The 23,615-nt window shown below is 45.9% G+C and overlaps 1 protein-coding gene across 1 annotated transcript; it reads right to left on the bottom strand.

Annotated features, from left to right (window-relative positions):
- Window positions 1-2,185: 2,185 nt before the first annotated feature.
- On the bottom strand, window positions 2,186-16,859 carry LOC129700682 (di-N-acetylchitobiase-like). The gene is made up of 5 exons (XM_055641264.1): window positions 16,672-16,859; window positions 12,506-12,677; window positions 12,332-12,429; window positions 5,858-6,016; window positions 2,186-3,009 (listed from the first exon to the last, which is right to left on the bottom strand). The coding sequence occupies exons 1-5, from the start codon at window positions 16,819-16,821 to the stop codon at window positions 2,824-2,826; spliced, it is 765 nt and encodes a 254-aa protein (XP_055497239.1). The 5' UTR covers window positions 16,822-16,859; the 3' UTR covers window positions 2,186-2,823.
- Window positions 16,860-23,615: the final 6,756 nt, after the last annotated feature.

The raw sequence follows: 23,615 nt of genomic DNA, 5'->3' as shown, positions 1-23,615 counted from the left end.
GGAACCTGAGGTGCAACATTTTTACACAAAGGGTGGTGAGTATATGCAACAAGCTGCCAGAGGAGGTAGTTGAGGCAGTTACCTTCCTAACGTTTATAAGACATTTGGACAGGTACATGGATAGAATGGGTTTAGAATATGGACGAAATGCAGGCAGGTGGGACTAGTGTAGATGAGGCCTGTTGGTCGGAGCGGTCAAGTTGGGCCGAAGATGGCATCCCAACTCCTGTACTCAATGCCCTGACAGATGCCTTCCTCAAATGGTTCTTGTTTATGGAGACTTAAGAGACTATTTGAATCTCGAGCAGGAAACAAAGTGCTGATGGAACTCAGCAGTTCAGGCAGCATCTGTGAAAGAAAATAGACTGACCATGTTTTGAGATGGGACCCATCCCCCACCTCTCTCTACCAGCTTTCTCCCCTCTACTCCATCAGTCGGGATCAGTCCTGCTTCGGCTTGTACTCGCTAGAATTGTGAAGATTGAGGGGGGATCTTATAGAAACTTACAAAATTCTTAAGGGGTTGGACAGGCTAGATGCAGGAAGATTGTTCCCGATGTTGGGGAAGTCCAGAACAAGGGGTCACAGTTTAAGGATATGGGGGAAATCGTTTAGGACTGAGATGAGAAAAACATTTTTCACACAGAAAGTGGTGAATCTCTGGAATTCTCTGCCACAGAAGGTAGTTGAGGCCAGTTCATTGGCTATATTTACATAGAAACATAGAAATTAGGTGCAGGAGTAGGCCATTCGGCCCTTCGAGCCTGCACCGCCATTCAATATGATCATGGCTGATCATCCAACTCAGTATCCCGTACCTGCCTTCTCTCCATACCCCCTGATCCCCTTAGCCACAAGGGCCACATCTAACTCCCTCTTAAATATAGCCAATGAACTGGCCTCAACTACCCTCTGTGGCAGAGAGTTCCAGAGATTCACCACTCTCTGTGTGAAAAAAGTTCTTCTCATCTCGGTTTTAAAGGATTTCCCCCTTATCCTTAAGCTGTGACCCCTCGTCCTGGACTTCCCTAACATCGGGAACAATCTTCCTGCATCTAGCCTGTCCAACCCCTTAAGAATTTTGTAAGTTTCTATAAGATCCCCTCTCAATCTCCTAAATTCTAGAGAGTATAAACCAAGTCTATCCAGTCTTTCTTCATAAGACAGTCCTGACATCCCTAGAATCAGTCTGGTGAACTGTCTCTGCACTCCCTCTATGGCAATAATGTCCTTCCTCAGATTTGGAGACCAAAACTGTACGCAATACTCCAGGTGTGGTCTCACCAAGACCCTGTACAACTGCAGTAGAACCTCCCTGCTCCTATACTCAAATCCCTTTGCAATGAAAGCTAACATACCATTCGCGTTCTTTTCTGCCTGCTGCACCTGCGAAATCTACCTTCAATGACTGGTGTACCATGACACCCAGGTCTCGCTGCATCTCCCCCTTTCCCAATCGGCCACCATTTAGATAATAGTCTGCTTTCCCGTTTTTTTGCCACCAAAATGGATAACCTCACATTTATCCACATTATACTGCATCTGCCAAACATTTGCCCACTCACCCAGCCTATCCAAGTCACCTTGCAGTCTCCTAACATCCTCCTCACAGCTAACACTGCCCCCCAGCTTAGTGTCATCCGCAAACTTGGAGATATTGCCTTCAATTCCCTCATCCAGATCATTAATATATATTGTAAATAGCTGGGGTCCCAGCACTGAGCCTTGCGGTACCCCACTAGTCACTGCCTGCCATTGTGAAAAGGACCCGTTTACTCCTAATCGGAAGCGGGAGTTAGGTGTGGCCCTTGTGGCTAAAGGGATCAGGGGGTATGGAAAGAAGGCAGGTACAGGATACTGAGTTGGATGATCAGCCATGATCATATTGAATGGCGGTGCAGGCTCGAAGGGCCGAATGGCCTACTCCTGCACCTATTTTCTATGTTTCTATGTCTGAGGAAGGGTCCGTACCCAAAATGTCCCATCCTTTGTCCCTTAATTCCTATAATATCCAGACACGTTATCCCAAGACCCAAGAAACTGCTTGATAATAAGATAAAGGATGTATATGATTTTTGGCCTATTTGCAACCCTTAATGAAGCACCAATTATGAAGTTGAAATTCAAACTCATAATAAAAGTCATAACTGAAATAATAGTGTATAAAAAAGTAAAAGATGTACATAACCCATGTAAATGGTGCTCAATGGCAAAGATAAATGCCTACAATATAAGAATTCCATTGTCAAGAAGGTTGTGTTTGTGCTGAATTTAAGCAGATTGATAGATAATACAGTGTTGATGAATTTACAAAACAATTTCTGTTTCAAATTGTAAACATTCCAATACAAATTGTGTCATACATCATAGACAAGGAACTACAGATTCTAAAATCTTGAGCAAAACACAAAGTACTGCAGGAACTCTGGATCAGGTAGCTTCGGTGGACAGAAATGAATGGACAAAGTTTTGGGTCAAGACTTGCTTCCGATTTATAAATCAGCATCTGCAGCTCCTTGTGCCTCTACTATACTAACTCACAGTCAGTCTGAAGAAGAGTCCCAACCCAAAACGTTGTCTTCCCATTCCTTCCCGAGATGCTGCCTGCCCCGTTGAGTTTCTTCGTCGCTTTGTAATTTGATTAGTACGTTTCTTTGAATAGAGTGGATTTACTTAATTTTATTGGATAAAATATTGTCTGTTTTCCAGATCTATGTTTATTTCACTTCTAATGCTAAAAAGCAGCTCATATTTGTTCTGTTTCCCTGGAACACTAAGCGATAGTTTATACAGAGATTAAATGTTCTGAGCTCAGGATGATCTTCATGGAGGACAGAGGGCATTCCACATTTCCTCAGCATGTAACGTTGCCCAGGCTGTTCCATTGTAGTCCACGTCAGCTAGACTCCACACACCAATGCCACCGAGTTTGAGCCTCTTCAAGAAAGTTGACTTCATTGAAATGCTCTCTGGATCGTCATACCAGACCTGGTGGTAGGTTTTACCATCCTGTCATAAAACCAGGGAGAGTTACACAGATAGAAGACAAGGTTAGGTCCATATAATGCTGAAAACTGTTCACCACATCTGTAAATAAGTGGGGGAAGGGATTGATCTGGCATAGACTTGATAGACTGAAAGGTGTCTTTCAATATCATAAGAATATTTGTGAAACATAAGATGCATTAAACTTGTATCAGAAGAAGGTGACTGAATTTAGGAAATGAAAAGGTAAAAAGGCAGATATTCCAAATGTAATTGAAATGGATTAAGAAAACTTCAGCAGATTCGGCAGATTTGAATGCAGTAGCTGGTGTTTTTTTTATCCATTTAAATTACATTTGGTACATCTGCCGTTTTACCTTTTCCTTTCCTAAACCCAGTCTATCAAGTCTATGCCAGAACAATCTCATTCCTTATCATTTTCCTGGAAAACAGCAGAGAATTTGCCAGGGCCTGAGCGATACGGAGACGTTCGGCAGGTTAGGTCTTTATTCCTTGGAGCGCAGGAGGCTGAAGAGTGATCTTATAGAGGTGGGTAAAATTATAAGGAAAATAAATAGGATCATTTCACCTGAGAGACATAAAGTCTTTTACCCAGGGTAGAGGCCTAAAAAATAGGTTTAAGGTGAGAGAGTAAAGATTTAAGAGTTTAGTGTAGTTTAGAGATACAGCACGGAAAAAGCCCTTCTGCCCACCGAGTCCGCACCGGCCAGCGATCCCTGCACATTAACACTACCCTACACACACTAGGGACAAATTACACGTACACCAAGCCAATTAACCTACATACTTCTACTCTGCATCTGCTCCCAGGATGAGGTGTTCCACACCACGGCATCGGAAATGTCCTTATTCTTCAGGGAACGGGGGTTCTCCTCCCCCACTATAGATGAGGTTCTCACCAGGGTTTCTTCAATACCCCGTAACATTGCTCTCTCTCCCCATCCCCCCCTCGCGTAATAAGGGCAGAGTCACAATAGACACTAGGTCCAGGAGTAGGCCATTCGGCCCTTCGAGCCAGCACCGGAGGACAGGAGAGGCCCTTCGAGCCAGCATCGCCATTCAATGTGTGAGATTCAAAAATCACAAATGCTCTTGAGACAAATTCAGACAAAGAAGTGTTTTTATTAATTTCGTATTCTGCAGAATAGGTGCCTCTCCTCTGATGTCCCCTAGAGGCACCTATTCTGCAGAATATGAAATTAATAAAAACACTTCATTGTCTGAATTTGTCTCAAGAGCATTTGTGATTTTTGAATCTCACAAATGTGATCATGGCTGATCATCCCCAATCAGTACCCCGTTCCTGCCTTTTCCACATATCCCCTGACTCCGTTATCTTTAAGAGCCCTATCCAGCTCTCTCTTGAGAGCATCCAGAGGAACTGCCTCCACCGTCCTCTGAGGCAGAGAATTCCACACATTCACAACACTCTGTGAGAAAAGTGTTTCCTCGTCTTCGTTCTAAATGGCTTACCCCTTATTCTTAAACTTAAATACCCTAGTCCTCACCTTCCACCCCACTAGCCGTCAGATACAACAAATTGTCCTCCATCATTTTTGCCACCTCCAACGTGACCCCTCCCACTCGCCACATCTTCCCATCTCCCCCCCTGTCTGCTTTACGCAAAGACCGCTCCCTTCCCATCCGTACCACCCCCTCCCCAGGCACTTTCCCTTGCAGCCGCAAGAAATGCTACACTTATCGCTTTACCTCCCACCTCGACTCCATCCAAGCAGTCGTTCCAGGTGCGACAGAGGTTCACCTGCACCTCCTCCAACCTCATCTATTACATCCGCTGCTCTAGATGTCAGCTGCTCTACATCGGTGAGACCAAGCGTAGGTTTGGCGATTGTTTCGCCGAACACCTCAGCTCGGTCCGCAGTAACCTACCTGATCTCCCGGTGGCTCAGTACTTCACCTCCCCCTCCCATTCCAAATTCGACCTTTCTGTCCTGGGCCTCCTCCATGGCCAGAGTGAGCAGCACCGGAAATTGGAGGAGCAGCACCTCATATTTCGCTAGGGCAGTTTATGCCTCAGCGGCATGAACATTGACTTCTCCAATTTAAGGTAGTGCTTATTGTCTCCTCCCCTTCTCAGCTCTCCCTCAGCCCTCTGGCTCCTCCTCTGGCTCCTCCTCTTCCTTTCTTCTTCCCGCCCCACATCAGTCTGAAGAAGGGTTCCGGCCCGAAACGTTTCCTATTTCCTTCGCTACACACGCTGAGTTTTTCCAGCACTTCTGTTTGCCCGTCACTCTAACAGGGACATACATGTCCTGAGCTTTTGTCAGCACTTTACTCCCATGTCCCAAAGACCTGCTGCTTACCATGTTAATTGCCTTCTGTAAATAATCCCCAGTTCACGTAGCTGGTGAGTCTTAGGAGTTTAGTTTAACTTCGTTCAGTTTAGAGATACAGTGTGCAAACAGTCCTGCCCACCGAGTCCATGTCGACCAGCGATCATCCATCCAGACACTAGTCAATCCTACTCGATAGGGAAAATTTACAAAAGCCAACAACCAAAAAGCATGCATGTTTTTGGAATGTGGGAGGAAACTGGACACCCAGAGAAATCCCACACTGTCACAGGGAGAATGTACAAACTACACATACTCAGCACCCTTAGTCAGGATCGAACATGCCCCTCAGGCGCTGTTAGGCAGCAACTCCACCATTGAATCATTGTGCCACCAGTTTCAATGATCATGTGGGAGATAATTGGTTATGGAGTCATACAGCATGAAAACTTGCTCAATCCCTTACTGCAAGAAATGATTATATCCGCACATATACGGGGATATACGAGTTGTCTGAGGAGAGGTATGAATCACTATCTGCCAATAGACAATCTTACCATGTAGACAAAATACGGAGCTTTCTGGTCGTCACTCCAGAACCTCCCAGTCAGAGATCTTGGCAGACGTTGCATGATTGCCTTATACTGGATCGCAACTGCTGCTGTATAGCTACAGGGGTCATCTTGGGAAGTCATTTCCAATTCACAGATACCGGCCTGAGACATATAAACACAGACAATTATTGTGCACATACAAATAAAATTAATTAACAGAGTCAAAAGACAAGAATCAAGAAGTACACCACTGGTCACGGGACTCTCGAGAATAGGTGGACTGGCAGTTGACTCACTGCTATACCTTGAAATTCCATTTCAAGCAGGGTGCAAGGCCATCAAATTCAAGTGCAGTTTCATACCATTTCAAGCAGGGTGCAAGGCTACTGAAGACAGTGAATCGTGACCTCTCCCTCCTCCATCTTGCAGAGACTGAGCCACGCACACACTTCTGGGTGTTATAGTCCCTCCCACCAGAAGGGGCGTGGCCTTCATGTGTCCCCTGCTGCTTTCTCACTTCCGGGTTCACTACCTCCCTCTCCCACCAATATTTCTGGCGAGGAGGGAGAGGGGTTGGTCCATACGCATTCGGCCATATTAGTAGACCGCCTGACTGATACGGCGAGTATATTTAAATTCTGAAGTCGCATGTGTGTTTAACTATATTCGCTCTTTACGGGGAAGGATGTAGATTGGTTATTGCATGTGAACCAATTATAGTACAAATAACATCACTAACTCCACCCTACCATATGCTTTATACTAACACCCACTTCCTACACTGGTCAGTCTTGGAAGAGGTAACGATGAACCAACAACTAACAACCTGCTGCACCGCTATACTATGTGTACAAATTAAAGATGACTTTAATTTGTACACATAGTACTCCACTACGTAGCTTGCTTATTTACAGCATGATTGATAGGAGAGAGAATCGTAACATTTTTTAAACACTAATAACTCTTTTATTTTTCATCGATGGGAAAAATCCTCGGTGCCTGAAGAGTGGAGGGGTCTCTGAGTAAGATGGCCAAAAATCACAGCCGTACGTGGTAGCGTTTTTTTTATCAAAAATCAATATAATGCGCAAACAGGAAGTGGTCGAGATTAGACTTTTAATTATATAGAAGGCAAGGCAACTTTAATTATGCAAGGCAACTTTAATTGGGCAAGGCAACTTTAATTTGGCAAGGCAACTTTAAATAGGCAAGGTAACTTTAATTAGGCAAGGCAACTTTAATTCGACAACACAGCTTTAGCATTTCCAATTCAAAGACATAACAGCTTTAGCATTTCGAAACCAAAGGCAACACAGCTTTAGCATTTCCAAACCAAAGGCAACACAGCTTTAGCATTTCCAAGCCAAAGGCAACACAGGTTTAGTATTTCCAAACCAAAGGCAACACAGCTTTAGCATTTCCAAATCAAAAGCAACACAGCTTTAGCATTTCCAAACTATATTTTCAAACCACATGAAGGGTGCTGACAGGTCAGTAAAGCAACTCACAGTTTAGTAGACATGTGTTCAGTGTTATTCAAAGCTTAGACTGAGAGACGTGACCCTCTCGCTCCCCCATCTTGCAGAGACTGACTGAGGCACTCAACACTTCCGGGTTTTATAGTCCCTCTGGAAGGGGCGTGGCCTTCATGAGAGAGAAATCTCAACATTTTTTAAACACTAATCACTTTTATTTTTCAACGATGGGAAAAATCCCCTTATCCTGCGCAGCGGAGGGGGACTCTGAGTAAGATGGTCAAAAATCACAGATGTAAGTTGGCAGTGTTTTTTCTAAAATCAATATACAGGACAACACAAAGTGGTCAAGATCAGACTTTAAGTAATATAAATAAACTAGGGCAAGGGGGACCTATTGGGTCCCGTCCCCTCGAAGCATGGTTGCGGGTGGGGGGGGGGGGGGGTGCGGCCTTTCACATCAAGCGCATACCCTAACTACCCCCCACACACACTAACCCCTCATGATATTATATTAATATTATTAATTCGCTCCTTTTACCCCATCTCCCGCCCTATGCACTCACGCATAACCCCCAAATATGCAGACGTGGCTAGAGAGGGGGGTGGAGAAGGAGGGGGAGGGGGTAGAGATTGAGAGGTGGAGGGGCGCGGCATCACAGGGGAGGGTTGGTTCTCGAACACAATACTCCACCACTTACCCATAGGTCCCAATATTCACCACTCGCTAGAGAGGGAGGGGGGGCAGAGAGGGGGGGAGCAGAGACGGAGAGAGGGGCAGAGTAGAAGGGGGGGGCAGAGGGGAAGGGGGGCAGAGAGGAAGTGGTCAGAGAGGGAGGGGGGCAGAGTGAGGGGGAGAGTGGGAGGCTCCCCATCTCCTCCCTCTCCTCTCTCCCCTCCTACCCCTCTCCCCCCCACTGCTGCCCCCCCCCCCTTCTCCCCCACCTCCCCTCCACACCCCCCCTCTCCACCCCCTCTCCCCACCGATCTGAGGACAGTGAAAAGCAGCGGAGGGCCGGCCGATCATGGCTTCCGCGAGGGTATGCCCACCCACCAGCGTGACAGACGATTGGGCAGGGAGACGGAGAGGAGGTCATCCCCTGTAATGGCTGCCATGGCCACTTTTCCACTGCGCTTGTCTGCACCCGCCCTGAGAGAACGACCGCCGCCGCCATGTTGTAGAACTTGAAGGAGCCCAACACAACATGAGCACGTGTTTAGCTGCTTCAATATCCAGAGCCCTGGTGGGGAAGAAAGGCAGCTGGGCCACATAAATCACAGCTCATGGAAAACAGTGCCCCTGCGCATTGAAAATGCTGCGCAGCTTGCCGCTAGGAGCGGGGCATTGTGACGTCATCCAGCTCGCTTCAGCTCGTTAACTTCAAAAAAGATCTCAGATTGGTGAACAATTTTATTAAAAAAACCCGGGATATGAATCAAATTTTCAGATGATGGGATTTTTGAAATCATGAGGTAAATCTCTACCGGAATATGTAAACATTTCACCGTTACCACATCAGGTTTTCAAAGAGCTGTGAATCAAAAAAAAGGGCAAGCAAGCAAACCCATAAGTAAACATCCATGATCAGATTTTTATAAGAGCAAGGGGGACCCGTTGGGTCCCGTCCCCTCGAAACACGATTGCAGGGGGGGGCGGCCCTTGGCATCAAACACAAACACTAACCGCTCCCCCCCAGACACTAACCCCCCCTTGATATAATAATGTTATTAATTTGCTCCTTTTACCCCCATCTCCCGTCCTATCCACTCACGCATAACCCCCAACTATGCAGGCGCGGTTAGAGTTGGGGGTGGTGAGGGAGGGGGATGGGGAGGGAGAGGGAGGGGGTAGAGTGGTGGGGGGCACGGCATCACAGGTTCCCGAATGCATTACTCCACCACTCACCCATAGGTCCCAATATTCACCACTCCCTAGAGAGGGAGGGGGGCATAGCGGGAGCGGGGGGGGGGGGGGGGGGGGCATAGTGGAAGGGGGAGGGAGCAGTGATGGAGTTGGGTCAGAGGGGGAGGGGGGACAGAGTGAGGTGGGAGAGAGGGATGCATCCCCCCTCTCCTCTCCCCCTCTCCTCTCCCCCCTCCTACCCTCTCCTCTCCCCAATCCTCCCGCTCTTCCCCCCCTCTGCATCCCCCTCCACCCTCCCCCCCCCTCCACCTCCTCTCCCCCCTCCCTCCCTCTCTGGGAATAGAGGGGGAGGAGTGGGGGTGATAGGGAGTGGGGGGAATAGAAGGACTGCCTCCAGAGAGAATGGGAAGAGGATGAGGTGGAGTGGAGGAGGGAGGGCAGGAGGGAGATGGGGTAGGGGAGGGGAGAGAGGGGGAAGAGTGGGGAGGGAGGGGGAGAGGGGGAAGAGTGGAGAGGGAGGGGGAGATGGGGTAAGGGAGAGAGGGGGAAGAGTGGGGAGGGATGGGGGTTGGGGGAGAGAGAGGGGTGGAGGCAGTCCTATTCCCCACTCCCTATCACCCCCACTCCTCACCCTCTATTCCCACACTCCCCCTCCTCACCTTCCCCATTTCCTCCTCTCCCTTTTGTAGGTGGGAGGTTGTGTCTAACAAAACTGATGGAGATTTTTGAAGATGTGACCAAAAAGGTTGAGATGAGCAGAGCTGTAGATGTTATATATATGGAATTCAGGAAAGCATTCGACAAAGTTCCACATGGTAGGCTGCTCTGGAAGGTTAGATGGCATGGGATCCAAGGAGAGATAACTGAATGGATAGATAATTGGCTTCATGGTAGGAAGCAGACGTAATGGTGGACGGTTGCTTCTCGGAACAGCGCCGCCATCTTGAATAACAGCTGCGGCCCACCTGCAGTCCGTCTGTTTTTTTTTTCCTTTTCGTTTTGTTCCTTGTCATGTTTTAGTTAATTTTGTTTTATTAAGCTGTGTATGTGTATGGGTGGGGTGGGAGAAACATGCTTTTGTTTCTTCCTTAGGAGGATGCGAGTTCTTCTTCGGTCGTATTCCCCGTCCCCGTCTCCGTCTGCGCCGAGGCCTAATGGCGGAGCTGGCGGCATCAGAGCTGCAGCAACGGCATCAGCGGCGGAGACCCAACTCGGCACCGACGCTGTAGCGGCGGCGGCGGCGGCAGCAGCAGCGGCAGTAGAGACCCGACTCGGCCCCGAGGCTGTAGCGGCGGCGGCAGCAGCGGCGGCGGAGAGCCGACTCGGCCCCGGGGCTGCAGCGGCGGCAGCAGCAGCGGCAGCGGACACCCGACTCGGCCCCGAAGCTGTAGCGGCGGCAGCAGCAGCAGCAGCGGAGACCCGACTCGGCCCTGGAGCTGTGGCGGCGGCAGCAGCAGCGGAGACCCGACTCGGTCTTGGAGCTGTGGCAGCGGCAGCAGCAGCGGTAGCGGAGACCCGACTCGGCCCCGAAGCTGTGGCGGAGGCGGCGGACACCTGACTCGGACCTGAAGCTGTGGCGGGGGCTGCGGCAGTGGTGGCCCCGCTCAGCCCTGGAGCTGTTGTGGCGGCAGTGGCTGCAGCAGCGGCAGCAGCGGTAGCGGAGACCCGACTCGGCGCCGAAGCTGTGGCGGAGGTAGCGGCAGCGGAGACCCGACTCGGCCCTGGAGCTGTGGCGGCGGCAGCAGCAGCGGAGACCCGACTTGGTCTTGGAGCTGTGGCGGCGGCAGCGGCAGCAGCAGCGGTAGCGGAGACCCAACTCGGCCCCGAAGCTGTGGCAGAGGCGGCGGACACTGACTCGGCCCCGAAGCTGTGGCGGGGGCGGGGGCGGCGGCAGTGGTGACCCGGCTCGTCCCTGGAGCTGTGGCAGCGGCTGCAACAGCGGCAGCAGCGGTAGCGGAGACCCGACTCTGCGCCGAAGCTGTTGCGGAGGTAGCGGCAGCGGAGACCCGACTCGGCCTCGGAGCTGTGGCGGAGGCAGCGACCACCCGCGGAGTTTGAACCGTCGCCTCGGCGCAGAGGGAGAACAAAGAGGGAAGAGGCAGAGACTTTAATATTTTGCCTTCCACCACAGTGAGGAGGTGTTTGGTGAACTCACTGTGGTGGATGTTAAGTTTGTGTTGATTGTGTGTTTTGTCATTTTTTTAAATTATATGTATGACTGCAGGGAAACAAAATTCCGTTCAGACCGAAAGGTCTGAATGACAATAAACGAATCTAATCTAATCTAATCTAATCTAATCTAATCTATGACCAATGGTGTGCCTCAGGGTTCGGTGCTTGGCCCGTTATGGTTTATCATGTACATAAATGATTTGGATGAGAACATACATGGCAAGATTAGCAAATTTGCAGATGATACAAAAGTGGTTTTGCAGATCGTGAAGATTGTTGTGAAAAATCGCAGCAGGATCTTGATCGGTTTGGCAAGTGGGCAGGGTTGATGGAATTTAATACAGAGAAATGTGAAGTGTTGCATTTTGGGAAGTTTAGCATTTACCTACACAGTGAATGGTAGGACTCTGTGGAGTGTGTTGTAGAGCGGGGGGATCTGGAAGATAGGTGCATAGTTCATTGAAGGTAGAATCGCAGGTAGACAAGGTGGTCAAAGATGGTAGATTGCTCAGAATAGGCGAATCGAGGACCAAAGCGCATAGATGAAGGGGAAAAGATGTAATAGGAATTTGAGGGGTAATGTTTTCACACAAATGGTGGTGGGTGTATAGAACGAGCTGCCAGAGAGGTAGTTGTGGCAGGGCCTATCCCTACATTTAAGAAACAGTTAGAAAGGTACATGGATAGGACAGGTTTGGAGGGATATGGGCCAGACACAGGCAGATGGGACGTGTAGCTGGCACATGTTGGTCAGTGTGGGCATGTTGGACCAAAAGCCCTGTTTCCACACTGTTTACATGGCCTAATTTAATTAAGGAGCAAATTCTCATTGAAAGTGGGTGAGGACAGACAAAACCACCAATCCCTTCTCCAGAAAGTAATCAACAGACCGTTTACATGGCCACAATCAAATAAGAAGCAAAACGTCATTGAGAATGTTGAGGAAAGACAAAACCAATACTCTACCTCAGAAAAACGCTTGCAAGTGTAGTCATAACCAGACCATGGAACGCCCATCACAAGCTTCCTGGAGTCAACGCCCAGTTTGATGTAGTCGGTGAGACCTGAAAGGACAGATTGGTGAGTTTGGGTCCCAGTTATTTCAGTGATACGCGGCCAATTATGTGTTGTCTAACATACCTGTTAACACATTGTGGTAGGAGGAGCTTGTTGTTGCAACACAACCTTCCCGCATATCGTTGGGAATGTTAAAGGATTCAACAAAGAACAAGTCACTCATGTGTGAAATCGCCAAAAAATCAAAGCATCTTTTACTCTTGCATTTCGGAGTCCACGGCACATTAAAGGATATCTAAAGAGACCAAGAGTAATAAGAAACCTATTAAATCTTGTTATTTACATTGGCTCCCACCATCATTATGTTTCTTTTATATGAACTCCCTTTTCAATAATGAGTTATGAAGAGGCTTTAATAAATACAGAGTGGATGCAAGAGATGCAGATCTGAAAATCCGCAAAGGCCCCAACTGCGCACACGTGAGTACAGGGCCCACTGCTCACGTGAGGGGAGACAGTGTCATTTTCCGTCCCTGCTGTGTCACCAGCATCATTTTCAATTTTGCCACTGCTCACGGGCCTCCGTGGGCTAGGCCGGCAAGTGGTGGCGCTGTTTCAAGTTAATTTAAGTTTTAAATGTCAATAACTTCTAAAATATAACTTCAATCTGAACATCACAGGACAATGGTGAGTAAGGTGGGCTAAAAATTGTAGTGCTATCTTGTGCAGTTTTAGCGGAGTTTTGGGAACACACACACACATATATACAAACAAATAAATGGCAGTTTTAGTGATATACCAGACCAAGTGGGACCCGTTGGGCCCAGTTCCCCAACACAATATTCCACCTCTCACCAGTTCCCCCAACGTAAACCGTTCCCACAAAGCAATATTCCACCACTCACCAATAATATCAACTACGCAGGCGCGGATGACCGGTTCACATTGTGGCATAGAAAGTATTACTGTGCAGGCACGGCTGACGGGCATGACAAGTGGAAAAGGGATTTATTAAAGTTAAAAAGGTGAATAACTCTTAAAGTATAACAACAATTTAAACGTTAAAAATGCGATTTATTCAGTTCAGTTCTTGTTGCATCTCTTACTATCCTCTGTTTTGTGTAATTTCTCGTCGATCCTCGACCCCACGTTTGGGGGCGTGGTCTGCATTCCCCACAGACAGACGCCCCCCGGAGCCAATCACACCATCATCTCTCTCAAAAAAAATCTGGGATATTTTGTCGTAAATGAAACCTCTCCTCTATTCCACCCCTCTCAATGAAAACCCACACGTGGAGGTGTGAAATGGGGACATTTCCCATTACCCAACACATTTTTTTTGTAAATGAAACTCTGACCTGTTCCACCGCACCGCAATGAAAAACGTCCTTCAAAAATGTAAAGAAGTGAATCTGACACACTTGTAACTTTACTTAACTCTTTAATAAACACACAGATTAAACATGATCCAGCACTAACTGCACGCAGTCTGTCACCGTGCTGGAGAGAGCAAGAGATAGGGAGAGAGAGTGTTATTATACTTGATAACTAAGGCGTGGTTAGTCTTGTTTTAAAAAAAATTAGATTAAAGATCCCAGATTAGCTGCTAAATGATATTACATTGTGATGTACCCATTCCTCCCCACGCAACCTGTTCCCCCATCGCAATATTCTACCACTCACCCATAGTTAGATTTATTCAGTTCAGTTATTTTTTGGTGCCTCTCTTGCTCCTCTTTATTTTGTGTTCACACACACACATAGAAACAAAACAAGATTTTTAATAGTATACTAGACCAAGTGCAGACCACTTTGGGTCTGCTCCCCCAATGCAGCCGTTCCCTACCCGTAGCCCCCACGGGAGATGTGGTCCTCCAACTCAAGCCGTTCAGGACTCAACATTGTGGCTGTTTTTAAATGGCGTCTTTGAGGCGAGTTGCGGGCGCCAGCAGCCGTTATGGTTGCTGGCCAGCAGGAGGCGACAAAATGAGTGAGTGGGGGTGGGGTGGGAGAAGGATTTTATTAAAAATGTGTACATAAACACGACAAAATTTAATCAGGAGTGGATACTTGGAATGAAAAGTGAAATCTCTACTGAAATGGAAAAATTCTGGGCGTTTGTGGGTTTGGTGTTGGCGTAGCAACAAATCAAAGGCTGGCACCTACAGGCTGGCAACCACAAGTCAGGCTGAAACACAGCCAGCCAGCAGCCAGCCAACCACAGCCACAGAGTTTTAATATATAGATAGATGGATATACTAGACCAACTGGGTCGCATGGGGTTCCTGTGACATGGGAGGCCTGGTCCCCCAACGCAACCTGTTCCCCCATCGCACTATTCCACTACTCACCCATAGCCCCCACGGGATGTCTGGTGCCCCAACAAAACCCGTTCCCCAACTCAATATTCCACCACTCACCGGTTCCCAACGTAATATTTGACAACTCACCAAAGCCCTCATGGTAGGCCTGGTCTGCCAATGCAACCCATTCCCACAATGACATATTCAACCACTCACCCATAGCCCCCAACAGCGCAGGAACTGCTCATTTCACCTTATTCACCCTCCCTTATTTTAACCTAAAAATATTTCAGTGTACTGTGACTTTAAGAAAAATGCATTTGCACCTGCTAGAGCTAGCAGGACTCTGTGTGCTTGGATAGCAACAATGCTGCAAACAGGGCTACAATCCTATTGTTAAGCACAGGGAGGCCATTTAAAAAAATCAAATTGGGGTTTTGTAAATTTAAGGTGAGGGGGGGGGGGGGGGGGGTTTGGGTGAAGGGGGTTTATGGGCTCAGCGGCACCCGGCCCTGGCTCCGACCGCACTCACTGCCTCCAAGACCCGCCTCCGGACTCACACAGCGGCTCCCTTCCCCGGTACCTGTCGTACTCAATGGCTCCCAGCCCTGGCTGCACACATTCGCTGCCAGCTCGTCGTGGTGCTCGTCGCCATCGCTCGCGAACACAGCCTCCGCCCGCGAACATAGCCCCCGCCCGCTAACACAGCCCCTGCCCACACTCTGCTCACTCTGCTTAATCAGCTTTATTCTCGCCACCGGTGATTGCCAGTGGGTGCCGGAAGGGCGTCATCATCCTGGCGAATAACAGACCAATAACTTTTGCAATATTTCACTGGTTGGAATAAAAATTGATGCACTTGCAGCACACGAGAATGGCGAGCAACGTGCCAAAAAATCGTAGCGGTATCGAGTACTGTTTGTGCGCAAATTTAAAAACAAAGCAAACCGGAAGAGGACAAGATGAGAGTTTAATAGGTATATAACAAAGATTATAGAGCAGAGCAAGAAAGGCCACTCCTCCGAAATCCAATGGACTGACGTGTAGTACGTAATGCAACGTCACGGCCGCCATTTGTTTATGCCAAACACGACATCTTTGGTAGCGGGGACGGACTCCACAGTTATACAATCTGCTCTTACATCAGGTCGCAGGAAATAGCTAAGATACTAGAGGCTCCTCTAGTATCTTTGGGGGAAGAGGACGTTTCCTCCACTCCTGAGTTGATCCAGGACTGATTCGAGGTCCCCCCGATACCAGATGAAGACGGCCGGCGGGAAAGCCTCAAGCGTCTGCCCACGGTCGGCGCTCCCGAGGCAGGCAGCGGGCAATGCTCCTCTAGTATCTTTTGTGTAATCCGTTCCAAAGATTGATCCGCTCTATCATCTTTGGGGTAATCAATGTTGTAGGGAACATTGTTTTATATAGCATCGATCACTTCACATATTTAGTTAATATTATTGTAAATTTTATTAATATTATTGTAAATTGCTGCTCAATAAAATGGCGTCATGTCATACCCATGTCATACTATGCTTTTTTCACAGAGTGGCACATCTTGCACTGCTCTATAATCTTTGGTATATACTAGACCAAGTGGGACCCATCAGGTCCCATCCCCTCAACGTGCGGGTGCAGTCGGGGGGGGGGTGGCCTGTGGTGTCACACACACATTAACCACCCCTCACGCACACACTAATCATCCCTTCCCACACACTAACCACCCCCCATGATATTATATTAATATTCATTCGCTCCTTTTACCCCATCCCCGCCCTATCCATTCATGCATAGACCCCAACTCACAGGCACAATATCTATTGTGCTGCTCCAAGTAAGAATCTCATTGGGACATACGACAATAAAACACTCTTGACCATGGACTTGAAAGGAAACTACTGCAAAGAACCAACAGGTCTGTTTTTTTTTAATAAAGTGTGTTCCCATTATGTTGGAATTTAAGGCTTGAATTATTGGTTATTTTACCTGAGATCCTGGTAGTTCTTGGTGGAAATAGGCTATAAGTTGAGAAATCAACTGGGTCAAATCGTTGTAATAATCAGATCCATGTGTAAGCGCTTCATTCAGATTCAAATTGATTCCATCCATAAATACTGAATTTATAAAGTCTCCCATCAATTGAATCCAGTTTGCCCATTCACGTTTGTTTTTCAATAAGTCCAGATTGAAATCCTCTAGAGAAGGATTAAGAAAAACATAGTTTAGATAGCATTAGGAAATTAATTATTGCAGAATTAACATAGAGCCATGTAGTTGAACAGCTTTGAAGCAGTCCTTTCGGTACATCTTTCATTGAGGGGGGAGGATCTCATTGAAACCTTCCGGATAATGGCGGCCAAGGTAGAATGTTGTGGAGTAGATGTTTCCAATAATAGGAGAATCGAGAGGACCAGAGGGCACCAATCAGAATAAAAAGGAGATGAGGAGGTATTTCTTTAATCAGACAGTGATGAATCTGTGGAATTCATCACCATACACAACTGTGGAGGCCAATACAAATCCAGGGCAAAAATCAAAAAGGGCAACTTTTCAACATAATTGTATAAGGGGTAAGAGTGTTGTAAAAACAAGCCTGAAGGCTTTGTGTCTCAATGCAGGGAGCATTCGTAATAAGGTGGATGAGTTGAATGTGCAGATAGCTATTAATGACTAAGATATAGTTGGGATTACGGAGACATGGCTCCAGGGTGACCAAGGCTGGGAGCTGAACATCCAGGGATATTCAATATTCAGGGATTGATAGTAAGGAAAAGGAGGTGGGGTAGCGTTGCTGATTAGAAAGGAGATTAACGCAATAGAAGGGAAGGACATTAGCTTGGAGGATGTGGAATCGATATGGGTAGAGCTGCGAAACACTAAGTGGCAGAGGACGCTAGTGGGAGTAGTGTACAGGCCACCTAACAGTAGTAGTGGAGTTGGGGATGGCATCAAACAGGAAATTAGAAATGCGTGCAACAAAGGTAAAACAGTTATAATGGGTGACTTCAATCTACATATAGATTGGGTGAATCAAATTGGAAAGGGTGCAGAGGAAGTGGATTTCTTGGAATGTATGCGGGATAGTTTTCTAAACCAACATGTAGGGGAACCAACGAGAGAGCAGGCTATTCTAGACTGGGTATTGAATAATGAGGAAGGGTTAGTTAGCAGTCTTGTTGTGCGTGGCCCCTTGGGCAAGAGTGACCATAATATGGTTGAGTTCTTCATCAGGATGGAGAGTGACATTATTAATTCAGAAACAAGGGTCCTGAACTTAAAGAAAGGTAACTTTGAGGGTATGAGACGTGAATTAGCCAAGATAGACTGGCAATTGATTCTTAAAGGGTTGACGGTGGAGATGCAATGGAAGGCATTTAAAGACTGCATGGATGAACTACATAACAGGGAAATTGTTCAAAACAAAGTTTGGCAGAAAAAGCAGCCTAAGAGGACTGGGAAAATCAGGGAGGGAGGAGGACACAGGGTTTATCCAAAGGCAAAACAATTATGGAAATCAGGGATAGTATCAAAACACTAAAAGTTTTTTATAGATATACAAAGGGTAGCCAGAAAAACGCATCACCGCCACGCTACCCTCCAGAGGACTGGGAGAGCAAGCGCTGTCTGCGGAGAGTCAGCAGCAGAGGAGGACACAGGGCTTAATCCTAGGAAAGGGTTGCCAAGCAGGTATTCTTATGAAAGAAACAACGTACCTTGGTGACTGCCAATGGCAGGGAACACATAAAAACTGACTACAAAAATGCATTTTGTTTTCTGTACTGTATAGATAAACTGTGAAGAGAAGAAAAAGATTAGTTAAAACAAATGTAGGTCCTTTGCAGTCAGAAACAGGTGAATTGGTCATGGGGAACAAAGACATGGCAGACCAATTGAATAACTACTTTGGTTCTTTCTTTACTAAAGAAGACATAAGTAATCTGCCGGAAAATAGCAGGGTACCTGGGGTCAAATGAGGTGGAGGAACTGAGTGAAATCCAGGTTAGCCGGGAAGTGGTGTTAGGTAAATTGAATGGATTAAAGACCGATAAATCCCCAGGGCCAGATAGGCTGCATCCCAGAGTACTTAAGGAAGTAGCCCCAGAAATAGTGGATGCATTAGTGATAATTTTTCAAAACTCTTTAGATTCTGGAGTGGTTCGAGGATTGGAAGGTAGCTAATGTAACCCTACTTTTTTAAAAAGGGAGGGAGAGAGAAAACTGGGAATTACAGACCAGTTAGTCTAACATCGGTAGTGGGGAAACTGCTAGAATCAGATATTAAAGATGGGACAGCAGCACATTTGGAAAGTGGTGAAATCATTGGACAAAGTCAGCATGTATTTATGAAAGGTAAATCATGTCTGACGAATCTTATAGAATTTTTCGAGGATGTAATCAGTAGAGTGGATACGGGAGAACCAGTGGATGTGTTATATCTGGACTTTCAGAAGGCTTTCGACAAGGTCCCACATAAGAGATTAGTATACAAACTTAAAGCACACGGTATTGGGGGTTCAGTATTGATGTGGATAGAGAACTGGCTGGCAGACAGGAAGCAAAGGGTAGGAGTAAACGGGTCCTTTTCACAATGGCAGGCAGTGACTAGTGGGGTACCGCAAGGCTCAGTGCTGGGACCCCAGCTATTTACAATATATATTAATGATTTGGATGAGGGAATTGAATGCAACATCTCCAAGTTTGCGGATGACACGAAGCTGGGGGGCACTGTTAGCTGTGAGGAGGATGCTAGGAGGCTGCAAGGTGATTGGATAGGCTGGGTGAGTGGGCAAATGCATGGCAGATGCAGTATAATGTGGATAAATGTGAGGTTATCCACTTTGGTAGCAAAAACAGGAAAGTAGACTATTATCTGAATGGTGGCCGATTAGGAAAAGGGGAGATGCAATGAGACCTGGGTGTCATGGTACACGTCATTAAAAGTAGTCATGCAGGTGCAGCAGGCAGTGAAGAAAGCGAATGGTATGTTAGCATTCATAGCAAAAGGATTTGAGTATAGGTGCAGGGAGGTTCTACTGCAGTCGTACAGGGTCTTGGTGTCCTAATCTGAGGAAAGACATTCTTGCCATAGAGGGAGTACAGAGAAGGTTCACCAGACTGATTTCTGGGATGTTAGGACTTTCATATGAAGAAAGACTGGATAGACTTGGTTCATAGAAGATTGAGGAGGGATCTTAAAGAAACTTACAAAATTCTTAAGCGGTTGGACAGGCTAGATGCAGGAAGATTGTTCCCGATGTTGGGAAGTCCAGAACAAGGGGTCACAGTTTTAGGATAAGGGGGAAATCCTTTAAAACCGAGATGAGAAGAACTTTTTTCACACAGAGAGTGGCGAATCTCTGGAATTCTCTGCCACAGAATGTGGTTGAGGCCTGTTCATTGGCTATATTTAAGAGGGAGTTAGATGTGGCCCTTGTGGCTAAAGGGATCATGGAGAGAAGGCAGGCACATGATACTGAGTTGGATGATCAGCCTCTTCCCCCTCTCTGCTCCCTCCCTCTCTGCTCCCCTCCCTCTCTGCCGCCCCTCCCTCTCAGCCCCACCTCTGTCTCTGCCCCCCCTCAGTATCTGCACTCCCATCTCTGCCCCCCCTGCCCCCCATCCCCTTCTCTCTGCCCCCGACCCCTCCCTCTCTGCCCCCCTCCCTCCATCTCTGCCCCCTCCCTCTAGAGAGTGGTGAGTATTGGGACCTACGAGTTAGTGGTGGAGTATTGCATTCGGGAACCAGCCCTCCCTTGTGACGACGCGTGCCCCCCCACCCTTCAAACTCTACCCCCCCTCCCTCTCCCTCTCTACCCCCCTCCCTCTTCCTCTTGATTAGTTAGGGGCTATGCATGGGTGGATAGGGCGGGGGACGGGGTAAATGGAACATATGAATAATATTAATATAATATCAAGGGGGGGTTACTGTGTGTGTGGGGGGGGGGGGCTATTGCGTGAGGGGGTGGTTAGTGCGTGTGACGATGCAGGCCAACCCTCCCGCAACCGCTTGTTGAGGGGATGGGACCCAACTTGGTCTACTATCCTTCTAAACCTTCCTATGCTCAATAAGTTTATAATCAGCCTCCTACGCTCCCAGCCTATCCAACCTGTCCCAATAATTTAAGCCTGCAAACCCAGGTAACATCCTGGTGAATCTCTTTTGCAGCCTTTTCAACTTACCAACTTAGACCATTCTATAGATACTAAGCCAGTTACAGTGTTTCTGTAGGGAAGATTGGTGTTGTGTAGAAATTGCTCTGTTTTGTGCTCACAATTGGGATATCATAACTGAGCAAATCTATTAGTTGCCACATTATATTTCTGTCTGCCTGCCTTCAGCCTGAAATGACAATGGGCAGTCCTACTCCTCAATTAAATTATCTCTCCTGCAGCTACATTCATTTAGTTTTCATTACTCCTTATTCCTTTCCATAATTTAACAAACTTCAGCCAACCACAGTACATAAAACATAGAATAGTACAACACAGGAACAGGCTTTTCGGCCAACCATGGACCTGGATGGGCCTAAAGATGTGGCTCCACGATTGGCCATCTCGAGGCCTACAGATAAGATCGTCCAGGAGGACAATCATATACCCATATCCATGTTCTGCAGAGATGCTGCCTGACCCATTGAGTTACTCCAGCTCTTTGTAATAGACACAAAATGATGAAGTAACTCAGCGGGTCAGGCAGCATCTCTGGAGAAAAGGAATAGGTGGCGTTTAGTGTAAACCTTCATCTGCAGTTCATTCTTACACACTTTGGCCAACTGTGAGATTTTTTGGTAAACCAGCATCTGTTGCCCCTTGTGTCTAAGTAATAAAACTTGCTGAGCTACCCACAAATTCTGCACCTCTGTTAATTTTTTTTAATTTTTTTATTTTAATTTTAATATTTTTATTAGAAGTACAATAAAGTACAGTAATACACATCACATATATCTTATTACATTTGTTGTACCACTTCATTTTTTAAGCTTTAAGAAAGATAGAAATAAAAGAAGTAAGGAAAGTGAAAAAGAGTCGTGAAGGTGCAGGAAAGTGTTGGGAAAAGAAAGCCCCTTAGAAAAGAAGTTAGAGAAGGAAGTAAAGAAAGGAAATAGACCCTGGAAAAAAAAAAAAAAAAAGAGAAACAATCGCTCTATTATAACACAAAACTCCGCAAAAAAGGATATACCAATCGTATTTTTTACCCCCCCCCCCCCCTTACCAGATCCTAGCGCCATTTATTTTTTAAATTACTATTGCACCTTATGCTTGTAGTAGTTCCATAAATGCAGACCACGTCTTTTGGAAGTGCCTGCTAGGAGGAGTCTCATCTCTTCCAGGTGTAATGTTTCGAACATGTTTGAAATCCACATTTTTATTGTTGGTATAGGAGCATTTTTCCAGAATTTGAGTATAAGCTTTTTTCCCATTATTAGCCCGTAATTAAGTAGGTTCTTTCGAAACATATTTAATTCGGGGCTACCTTCCGTTATTCCAAAAATAATCCATTCTGCTTTTGGTACAAGTTTTATTCTAAATAATTTTGTGAAGATTTCAAATATTTCGTTCCAGAATTTTTGGAATATATTATACAAAATTATACAAAAAACAAAAGAGTGCGCTATGGTAACTTCTTGAGACTGGCATTTGTCACAAATGGGTGAGACATTGGGGAAACGTTTATTTATTTTGGTTTATGAATAGTATAGTCTATGTAATGTTTTGAATTGAATTAGAGTATGTCGTACGTTGATCGAGCATTTATCCCAGCTCTCGTTTGAAATTTTTATAGCTAGTTCTTGTTCCCAGTCTCTTCTAATACCATCAGTTGTAGGTATTTCTATATTTAAAATAGTGTTGTATAAGTATGATATTAGGTTTGCTGATTCAGCCTTTGTCTTCATTGCTTCATCCAGTAAGTCTGGAGGCATGTTATGATAGTCTTTTGTGTATTTTTTCAGATAGTCATGGTTTTGAAGATATTTAAAATATTGATTATTTCTCAAATTATATTTCAGTTGTAATTATTGAAATGATAATAATTTTCCAAATTCATACAAGTCTCCGAGCATTTTGATTCCCATTCTTTCCCATTGTGTAAATGATTTATCTATAATTGAAGGTTTAAACGACGGATTATTGACTATTGGCATTAAAAGAGATGGATTTCTTAATTTTAGATTCTGCTTTATTTGTTTCCAAGTTCTAATTGTGCTATGTATAATTGGATTTTTGTTGTAATTTTTATTATTCAGATTCATTGGTGAGAGGAGAGTCGCTCCTGTATTACACGGAGAGCAGTCCTCTCTCTCCATTACAATCCAGTCCACCTGCTGGGCAGAGTTGTCCAGCAGGTGAATCATATTTTTAATATTTACTGCCCAATTATATTACATAAAGTTAGGGAGCGCTAGACCACCCATCTCTTTTGGTTTACTAAGGTGTGTTCTTTGTATTGTGTGGGATTTATAATCCCATACAAAATTTGTAAATGTCTGAGTCCAATTTTTTGAAAAACTTTTTTGGAAGATATATAGGTATTGATTGAAATAAATATAGGATTTGTGGTAAAAAGATAATTTTTATAGCATTTATTCGACCTATTAAAGACATCGGGAGTGTTTTCCAGAATTTGATTAGATTATTTAGTTTCTTAAGTAAGGGACTATAATTGACGTTAAACATAGCGTGATAGTTTGTGTAATTTCAATTCCCAAATATTTGAATTTTTCTGTGGCTATTTTAAAGGGGAATTTTAAGAGATGTGTTGAGTCTTTCGGTTTTATCGACATAATTTCACTTTTGTTCCAGTTCATTCTGTATCCTGAGAAAGATCCAAAGTCCTCAATTAGATTTAATATGTTTGGTATACTGATTTGCGGTTTTGTGATGTACATCGTCTGCATATAAAGATATTATGTTATTTGAATATTTTGTAT

This window comes from Leucoraja erinacea, chromosome 10 (genome assembly GCF_028641065.1).
Source record: "Leucoraja erinacea ecotype New England chromosome 10, Leri_hhj_1, whole genome shotgun sequence".
In the NCBI taxonomy this organism is placed as follows: Eukaryota; Metazoa; Chordata; class Chondrichthyes; order Rajiformes; family Rajidae; genus Leucoraja; species Leucoraja erinaceus.
This window is presented reverse-complemented; position numbering and strand designations above follow the sequence as displayed.